The sequence below is a fragment of the Natator depressus genome, chromosome 8 (assembly GCF_965152275.1).
Source record: "Natator depressus isolate rNatDep1 chromosome 8, rNatDep2.hap1, whole genome shotgun sequence".
Classification (NCBI taxonomy): domain Eukaryota; kingdom Metazoa; phylum Chordata; order Testudines; family Cheloniidae; genus Natator; species Natator depressus.
This window is the reverse complement of record NC_134241.1, coordinates 63,786,824-63,797,629: the sequence shown is the minus strand read 5'-3', so window position 1 is coordinate 63,797,629 and position 10,806 is coordinate 63,786,824. Positions and strand designations below refer to the sequence as shown.

The 10,806-nt window shown below is 35.2% G+C and overlaps 1 protein-coding gene across 5 annotated transcripts in view; it reads right to left on the bottom strand.

Annotated features, from left to right (window-relative positions):
* Window positions 1-209: 209 nt before the first annotated feature.
* The window catches only part of NEK7 (NIMA related kinase 7), a 128,217-nt gene continuing 117,620 nt past the window's right edge, over window positions 210-10,806 (bottom strand). For all 5 annotated transcript variants that reach the window (XM_074961183.1, XM_074961187.1, XM_074961188.1 and 2 more), the window contains one exon: window positions 210-3,830. In XM_074961183.1, the coding sequence (XP_074817284.1) occupies window positions 3,720-3,830 (111 nt within the window). In that variant the 3' untranslated portion in view covers window positions 210-3,719. The remainder of the gene's footprint in view (window positions 3,831-10,806) is intronic.

Sequence of the window (10,806 nt, the reverse complement as noted above, 5' to 3'; positions counted from 1 at the left end):
GGTCTAATGTTGAATAAACAGATGTCATTTGCATACACTGTACAGCAGTTACCATTTATTCAACCTGTGTGCACAAGCAGCCCATTGAAATCAATGGAACTCCATGAAGGCAGAAGGATCCACCCACATGCAGTAGCTTGCAGGATAGGGGCTTTAATGCCTTTTTATGATACATGTACTTATTTTTATGATTTTCAGATACACCCTCGTTTTAATTTAAAAATACTCTTTAAAAAGAATTAGCTAAAAGCATTACATTTGTGCAATCATGAACATGCCTGCTGTAATATTTTCTGCACTTCTGATATATGTTATAAAGATTTTTAAAACTTTCTCTTGCACCATTCAATAACTCATCTATAATCAATTACTGGCAGTAATAGATTATTCACAAGATATGTATATTACTAGATGTTACCTATCTGTAACAGGAAAGGCTCCGAAAACTATCATGGAAGTGCTATGATTTTTACATTATATTTAATTTTTGTATGTTTTATTTATATTAGAATATTGTACAGCAAAGTAGTTTAAAGACCAAGAGCAGACTTCTCAGCAAGGGTGTTTAAAGAACAACTAAATACCGTATTTCACAAAGGAAGACAATAATATTACAGTACTATTGAAATATAAGGCAGAGAATAATTACACATTTTTGGTTATAATGTAATACTCATTTAAAAGGAAAAGCATTTAATGCAACCGGTAAAATAAATATCATGGTAAATGTTAACAATACCTACAGTATGTGGCAACTAGAATGGTGTTTTGTAATAGAAGCTATTTAAATGGTAAGGCATTCAAGAAATGGTTGTAATAATTTTACCATATTTATAATTCTCATACGCTGTCAGGCACTTTATTAAAGGGATAGATTCTACAGTCTTTACTTACATGGTAGTTCTATGTATATACATTAAGTACTATTTAAGGTGAGTTAAGTTGTAGAACCTGACCCTTAAACAGAGGTAAACTTCATTTACCCTTTGTAAACTTTAATATATGACACTAGGCTGTCCAGCATTTTCATCTTCATTGGGTAACTGTTTGCAACACCTAAGATTTAACTGCATCATCTCTATCCCATTATTTTAATGCTTTTAAAATAAGAATTACTTATTTTACTCAATGTAAAGTTAAATCAATTTTTTTTTAAAAAAGCCTTAGCATTATTTAGGTGTATTTTCTAACTCAACTATTCCCATAATTTTCTTACCATACAGCCTTCCAGAAATATTTTTTGCCTAAAATATTAGTTTCTTTAGGAAAAGTGATGTGCATATTTGACCTAAGTAGAGGTTAAAATAAATAGACTATCTTATAGAAATAACTTTGCTGTGTACAATTTTTTCAATCCTTGTAAATGTTGTTTATCAGAAACAGAACAGATTAAAATAATGACTTGAATAATTTTGCATAGTAACAAATATTGCTGATGGCCGAGCAAATACTACTCTGTTCCCTGTTTTAGTACAAACTATTTCATTTAATTTCAAATCTTATGGAACATAATAGTCACCAAGAACTAGTAAATTAATTGATATATTCAATGGAAGATCAGCGTAAAGGTTGCCAGACAGAGATAGGCAAGACATGGGCCCAATCCTGCCAACATTTACAGATGGCTATTTTTACTCATCATAGTAGTCTCAATGCAGCCCCAAAAGATTACATTCAATACACACACAACAGCTAGATGAAAAACCAAGGATTCATCCTACAACAAAGCAGTTTTGTCACTAAATCATAGCCCAGATTCTCAGCTGATTTAAATTAATGCAGCTACACCAGTTTCAAGCAGTTGAGGATCTGACCCAGATATATAAAAAAATACTACATTTTTAAAAACAAATAGTTTTCAATAGAATGTCATTTCTTAACATTTAAAAACTTTTCTATGTGTTGAAACTTGTCTATAAATCCATAGCTGGGTTCTTATTGTTTATGAATTATGTCAAATGAAATGAAGTGTCCAACCAAAGAAACAGAACTATTGCTGCACAGTGTTCATTTCACTGTCTATGCAAACTTGTTTAATAAAGGAAATGTGGAAAAACAACAGATATAAATGTTGAATGCATAGTGAACTTAATGTATACCGATCCAATATTTACATGTAAGTACTGAATTTTTACTTTTTCCTGACTTTTTCTATCAAAAAAGATTTAAACTAACTACATCTCAACAATAAAGCTGGTATCAATACAATTCTCATTGTCAACCTCGCAGCAATGAACCACTCTGACAGCTTTATGTGTTTGTTTAAAAATATGGTCTTGAAATTCTGAGAAATTAGACCTCAATTTTTAATCAGCATTTATAGGTACAATGTATTGGTGTGTACTTACTTTCACTTCCGAATAAAATAAATCATTCATGCATACACAGTGAACAATATAAAGTGTAAGCAACATATTTTGAACTTACTTTTGAACTCAGATAAAATATTGGTGAAATGATACCATTTTAAACGTATAATCAACAAATATACTGACTGCACAAATAAAGCAGCACTGATTTTTTTTCTTTAAATACAAAAGTTAAAGTTATTTTTATAGCATATAAAACCATGTTTTTAGGGCCAATAAAATAAAAGATAGGGTAGATAACAAAATCAGGTATTTTATGAAACATATTGTATAACAGTGCACAACTGTATTTTGTGCAATAGGCATTGGATTAAAAAAGTATTTTTAAAAGGAATTAAAAATATAGTAGTATAAGGTCATCCAAAGGATTTAAAAACAAAATCTAGAAACACCACCACAAACAGAAATCCCTAGGGAGTTGTAACTCAAGGCCCTCATCCTTCAAACAGGCCTGTTCAGACAGTCATGTGCCTGTGCAGAAAAACCCGATTTACCACAACAGGAAGCTGCAAGGGTTTTAGGATCTGACTGTGCACAGACACACTGAAGTCAACAAAGTGCTGCACAGCTATGTTGGTCAAGCCATACAAATCAAATTGCAGGTATGTGGTTTAACCTGGCCAAACCAAACCCTTAAAGCCAATTTTCAGGGTTCATTTAAGCCACAACAACACAAAGAAAAGGGACAAGTTACAGAGATTTTTCAGTGTCTGACAATTTTGCCAAAAAACTTTTTTTCACATTTAACAGTTGCCATTTCAGCAAAACAGCTAATCAGATGATTTCCATCTTCATTTATCTTGAGAAGATAAACTGCGAACTACGAACAACTCAGTACAAAATACAAAAAATTCTCTTACAATTATTTCCCTAGTAGAACAAAAATTAAAATAAACTCATTAATTGTGTTGATTCATAACTTCCATAAGTTATAAGAAGTGAGAAAGATTCAAACATTTTGTTTCACGGTAATAAGCCTAATATCCATATTGTGCAAAACTGCAGTGCTATGATGTTTTAGAACTGAACTCCCAATTGAATGCAATTTTGTTATTAACAGGAAAATACATTTGAAATCACTATTTTTAAAGCTGTCAGGACCCACTATTTTCCATAGTATACTTTACATTTTAAATTTGTTTTTTTATTTACCATTAAACCTATATTTTTAACTACAAATTGGTAAAAAAACACACCTCAGGAAGCTTGTGTGTAAACTTGTTCACAATTTAAAGCACATCAGTCTGTTCTGAATAACTACATTTACGTAACAGATGAAAAAGGGGTGGGAAGATTTGCACAAAAATACTTGAAAATTTCTGGTTCTTTTCTTCATGATCTTTTGTCTATTTAGCTGCTTGCAGTGTGCGCATGCATACGTTTCGCTACATCATAGACATAGGCTATGTCTGGTCGCCTCTCTGGATCCGGGTTGATGCATATGTTAACTAATTGTCGCAGCTAGAAAAAAAGGAAAACAATAATGTATAAGAAAGCCAATAAATAATACCAGTTGACAGGTGTTAGTAGTGCATTCTCAAGTTCCTAAATTAAGTAAGAGTGGCTGAAACTGTGGAAGTGTGGCAGGACTGCATTCAGATTTACTATATACACCAGGTAATCATTTCACTTTTATGACATTTTATTGTACTTCCTCAGGGAAAGTGAATACCAGATTTAGGCCCCTATCCTGTGCACACATGAGTAACTTTATACATACATGTAGTCCTATTTTGAACTACTTGTATGAATTAAACAGTGTGACTTGTGTGTGTTGTCTGAGGCCTTATATTCTAAAATGCTGAAACTGAATCACGGTATTGACTAGATCTATACAGAAAGTTTGTCATGAAATGAACACTTCAAAGGCCTTTACATTAGGCTCTATTTTTTTTTTCTTATTGAATTAAGTGCACAACTTCCAGACAGAAACATACACAAGAATGCCTCTATCTGGGAGCACATACATCTCTATTATTAGACTACACATTATGTTCATGACAAGCCCCAGAGTCCACTGAGCCCCTCAGAGTCCATAAATTTAGAAACAGATGGCCTGGGATACAAGAGAAAGGCTACTGGAACTTCAAGGTACTCCCTGTTGCTATTTGGAAGGTGGAAAATGGTTAGGATTCTTCTCCCCTCCACAATTCCTTTCAGTGACATTAGATGGTATCCAGTCAGTCTAGTGACCTTTCAGATGGAGCAAATTTGTCATCTATTTCAAATTTTGCATATTCTCCAAGGCAGTGTGCACTCTGGAACCTGTTTCCCTAGAGACTGATAATTAGAATACTAGCCCTTACCAGCAATTACCAGATACAAAATTCCTGCTATACTTTTCTCCTAACAACTGTGTCAAACCCTTCTGAATCTCCTTACCACAGTCACAAATTTTTGATCCTCCCTGACATTTTGTCAAATCCTCCAAGGCATCCTTACCATCAAAAGTACTTCTATATAATATATGCAGGTACAATTACTGTAAAACTATAGTTGTGATTACTGCACCAAATACAGCCTTCTGGAACCTCTGCCAGGCACCAAGAACAGTGGCTCCTTTACTCTCATGATTATTCAAAGGAATAATAAACTGCATATTCAAATATGCTTTCATACAGCAGTGGCACAATAAATGCACTGGCCACAAATCTCTTTAAAAAACCCAAGAAGGATGTTAAATTATATGAACTAAATGCACAGGAGTCAGAAAATTCAAGCAATAACTTAACAATATTGTACTTAATGTTTACATTTTCTGAGTTCTGGACACTTAAATTTTCAAACTTAACGTCACATCTATGTACGGTAATTTTTTTTTCATTTGATGACACCTATACAGCATACAGAAAGTTAATTTCACTTTGACAAGGAGAATTTCAATATTTTGTTAAATGCAAAATACTTTGGGGTGATACATTTAAGTTAGTGTTGAAAATGTAGTGGTCCATTTAAAGATGAGAGGATTTTTTTTTTTAACAAAAATGTATTGCAGTAAATTTGGTAATAGACTCTTTTAAATACACAAGCACTTCAACTATACTAATCATGGGAACTTAAAAGAAATTGTACCGCTTCTCGCAGCCAATATTCAGAGCTCTGTTCCATGAACAATTGGGCTAAATCATCAGGAATGCGGAGGTTCATAAAATATAAATCTATTTTTTAATCATAAAAAATTGCCTTTCTGCAATGCAAAAGATACAAGAAGAGAGTCTAAAATCCCACATGGAATAAACAGGAGGGACAGATCATGAGCAACAGGGCAGGGAGATCAGCAAATTAGCCAGGCCAAATGCAGAGCAGCTCAGCCAGCATACAAGACCAATCGGAAGAAAACTGCAAAGGAATTGAGCCCCGGGCCCTGCAAAAAGAACCCTGTAAGTAAACCCCATTTGTAAGAAAAATATAAGGATATCAAATGTAATCTCTTACAAAATATGGCCCTGATCCTGCAAAAATTTACAAATATGCTTAATTCACCCTGTGAGACATCAATAGGACTTCTCATAGTGCATCAAGTCATGCCTAAGTCCTTGAAGGATTGGGGCATATATAGCTATGAGAAGGGGAATGAAAAACATCATGTTCTTTTATTCTTTTTCATTTAATATATGTCAAGTAGACTCACTATAGGCAACATAACAGAAGTTTGTCTTTAAGGGAGATTTAAATATGAAAGTGTAGGGAGCCTTGCTCAGGAAGGTCACTCTATCCTTCTTTCAAACTGCTGACTATGCATGGAGGTGTTTACCTCAGAAGCTGACAAAAGGATGGTAAATTTTGCCCCCTCAGATTCACAACCCCTGCCTGACTACGTGATATTTTTATTAATTTCTTAAGCAAGCTGAACTTCTATCTACCTGAAAGTAGAATAGAATTCGGCCCCAGAATTTTGGTACAGTTATAATGACATCTTCCTGTGAAATTACTACTGTTAACACACCACATATTATGTAATAGTACAAAGCTTCAGAAGTGAACATGGAGATTCACTCCTAAGGAGGACCAATATGGCACCACTGATCAGCTATGTTTTTAGCCCTAACCATCCTTTATAGCCTCAATTGTTTATAAGTATTTTCAAATATATGTGGAATGTGGTGTCCTGATTGTCCACCTTTTGCAATTTCATATCTCTGGATATATATACACATTCATACATATATATTCATATATACATTTTTAGCGTATAAAAGAATTGCCTCGTTTCTAGAAAATGTTTGTAAGGAAGCTTCCTGAAAAGACCATGTCCCTTTTGTGCAAAGCTCCTTTGTATGTATTCCCCACATCCGAGCCAGAATACACCTGTGGCTACTACAGTTTGGTTCGGAGAAATGCGAACCTTCAGAAATGTGATGGTAGCCCTGGGCCACCAACAAGTCAGTACATGTAGGAGTTATCTGTCCATTCAATATAGTGCACGTGTCCAGGTGCCTTGAGATCAATGATAAACTGTGGGCCCACTGAGCTTGCCTTATATGAAGCCATATTATGGATACCACAAAAAAAAACACACTTTGGGTCAAGAATCTGTATCTACAGCTTGATCCTTGCTCATAATTGCTGGATCTGACAAATCTTTTCTGACAGATCAAGAACGTGCAAGAACCTGTCCTGGGCCAGAAAAGCTCAGAGTTGAGCTGTGTCTACTAGGGTTCATCTGTACTTTAAGAACAAACTGGGACTGTGGAGTCACCAGGGTTCATGACAAGTGCCCAACATCATGATGGTGGCACACACTGATTCTTGGAGTTCTTGCTCAGTGTCATCCTTGAATAACCAATCATGTGGAAAAAGTAAAATATTCATTCTCATCCTGCACAGGAAAAATGCTATGACCATGAAGCATTTTGTAAACACAGGAACATAAGAATTGTTATACCAACTTTTTGTGAAAGGAAAGGAGACAGAGTTGTCGCTAGACTGCCTGACACAGGATTCTGGCTTCTTTTCCCACCGCCAGGAGTATCTATTTCAATAATTAAGGGAAGCCTCTGTCAAGCCCTCTGGTTCTCATAAAACTAAGGATGAACAGCAGAGACTGACTAAACCCTAGGATTTTAATGTCAGAAGGCTATACTGAAGGGATAGCAATGTTGTCCTGTCAGGCACTGGATGGCCATCAGGCTCTGTGCTGAAGGCAGTTCATGGTTGTGACTGAGCTGAAGGGACCTCCTGTTGCATCTCCCCGCTGCATCCTTCTTTGGCTGATTATGCTGCTTAGCTTCCTCTGTGCACTTAGCACAGTGACTGCCTTTAGCCTGGAGCTTAGCCTGACAGGGAGCAGTAGCACATATTTTCTTAAGCTTTAACAGGTTTGTCAGCCACCAAATAAATAAATGTCCCTCAAGCCAGAAAAAAAAAAGACTAAAACCTATGACAGGGAAGACCTTTGCACTGAAAACCTGAAATTTTGGTAAAGACTCCAGTTTTAAATTGGAAAAAATTGTTCTCGTTCAGAGCAGGAGCAATTCTTGCTGCCTACTCTGTTAGTGCAGGTAGGCAAACTAGCAGAGAATAGTGCAACTCTGGATCTGCTCGCTTTTTTTCAGCTTAAATACTGCTTGGGCATCACTGAGGAGTGTATGGAGTCCCTATCAGTTAGGATTGCTGGTCATGTACTCTTGACAAATCACAAAGGGACCTAAACCAGGATATAAAGTTCTTTGCCACTCCCCAACACACAAAGCAAGGCTTTGTGCTAGATGCTGTGGCCATGATTTTAACAATGGTTAGTGATTCTGGTTGTCCAACTGGAGGCACCATGAAGGAAACTCACTCTCACAACAGACCCCACTGCCTGAAAAATCAGACATCTTTAAGGTATTCCAACAGTTGGAAACCCCAAAATTGTGATACCCACAGTTACTAGCCACTTGAAAATCTTGGTTTGTGATTCTACTTCTGGGGAACTATGTCACAACTTCTACTGCAATTTTATTGGTCAGCACTTTACAGCTATGAGAAATGTGGACAAAGATACAAAATTGAAAATCTACCAACATGTTTTATCTTTGGATAACTTTCTATGAAGCTATGGTCTCAGAATACAGATGCTGTTCATTAAAATAAAAATCAGCCCTGCAATAAATTACTTCAATTTTAAATGCGAGTTTTATCTCAGAACTAATTAAAATTAGTGTACAGGAAATGTATTTTAACATTCCTTACATTTTGTAACTAGTGTTTATACTCCTGTTTGAGAGTATGCACAAACAGGGGCATAAAGAATTTATTCCTTTATCAAATTAATTTTTACAGAACATCAGGCATTCAAGTGGGCTTCAGAAGTTCAGTAATCTCTAAACTTTACTGCTCAACTTAGTGCACTTCCAACCTGGATAAAGGTCTGAGGTCTAAATTTTCTAGTGCAGAAGAAAAGGACATCACTATAATCTGACATATAATACTTAGTCCGTTTTTTTCTTCTTCAGCAGTTCCAAGTCTGCACAATATTTTCATTCATGATAAAAGCTACATTTTTAAGAAAAAAATAATTTACTAACATGGCAATTTTTCAAAGATTTTTATACTAGGCAAGATTCTTTATGTCACAATAGATCAAAGTAACATTATTACAGTCTCTTCATACTTTATATGTATTTCACTCCTTTTGTTAAGTAATTATTTCCTATATTTATAAAGGATATTGTAGCTCTTGCTCTTTTAGTTTGTCACAAAACACTAGTACTCCAAATGATTTTAAAAACAACTGATTTATCCCGTGTGCGTGAGCACATCTATTTTGTAATGAGGAAAATATAACGTTTTGCTTTGTATCGCTTTTCAAACTGGAAACTCAACAGAGTAAGTAAAAGGTGGAATCTATTTCCCTTTCCCACTCTAAGACCTTCTATCTGGGCCAGACTTTGATATTTGCCCCTTGGCTGAGAATCCGCATATCCAACTTCACACTTAGCTGCAGTGAAGTAGCCCTGCAGGCAGGACAACTTCAACGAACCACTAGTGGTATCATCATTAAAATCCTGCTGAAGGTCACCATGGTAACCGCCTGCTGAGGCTTCACTGCTGCACTCGGCATCTCCTAATCAGCTACCATGTGAAATGCAAATTCAGACAGTCTGAAAATTAGTCAAGAAGAATAGAGGATGAGGATGCCGATATGTGAAATATTCATGCGCTTCATAGAAAAAGGAAGACAGCATGAATGACACAACAAAGAACGGCCCCTGACATTTTTGCTATCATTTTGCATTACTGTTCACACCCTACTGTATTTCTAGATCTCCAGTTCTGAAGTTGGTTATATGAACTGCCATATTTGTGTCCTAAAAAAAATAATAATTAAAAATAGCCAATGTAAAACAATTAATTGGAAAGCCAGAGACGTACTGCATAAACTACATAACAGATAGATCACCATTACATCCTTCATAAAGGCATTCTAATTATCTTTTTTAAGTCCAATTTTATTCACAGAGGAAAAAAATTGTCCCCATAAATAAGACAAAACAAAAAGAAACCGGACAGCAATCTTTTATTAATAGTCCCTGTCTTTGAAAACAATAGATTCAAGGTGCAGAATTACAACTTCCATTCCTTAAGCAAAGTAGCACAAAGCTTTATGTTTATTAAAAATATTTCAGATGTAGTGTTTATATGCATTTTCAACACAATTTTAATTCATGGAGACTGAATACAATTAGAACAAGTTGCTAATACCTCTTCTCTGGTTTGCAGCTTTTATCACTTTGCTCCATTTGTTTCAAAGTGGGAAAGTATTTCAATACTGAATTTCAGTACGTTAACAAATACACATTTTTCTCATGTGAGATCATGATGGTTTAGAAAAAATATTTGAATTTATTTTGCCCTCTCCTTTTGCTTTCCTTTTATTTTACGACCTTTTAAAAAAAACAAAACAAAACAAAATCTGGTGCACTGATGCTAGTGAAAAACTATTAGCATTGGTTTGAGCCAGCTATTGTGGGGGAATATTCTTGGTATGCTTCTCCAACCCTAACTTGAAAATCCCCAGTTACTATACGCATTGGCCACTCTCTTTTGAAGAGTGTCAAATTGTGCGGTAAAATTTATAATAGGGATAATTTGGGATCAGGTGGGGACCTAAACTCATTTTTACTAGCAACTTAATCCATGTTTATTGTCATCTAAATCTGCTAGTTCACCAATTTATTGTGCCACATAACCCCTATAACTGTGCTTTTAGAAATACGTAATATAGATATAAGGTTCAATCCCATTACAGCATGCAGCACGTATCATGTATTCTGGAAAAGTCAACTGTCTCGATGGTACTTGTGAGTAATTTTTTTTTTTTAATTCATTACATAATATAGAGAATGACTGACCCTTTGTGAACAGGTCAAAGAAATTAAGGAGGGAAATAACGTGCTCCTTTGAACCATTAAACCCAATCATTTTTAAAAGAATGCCAGAAACGTCATCATAG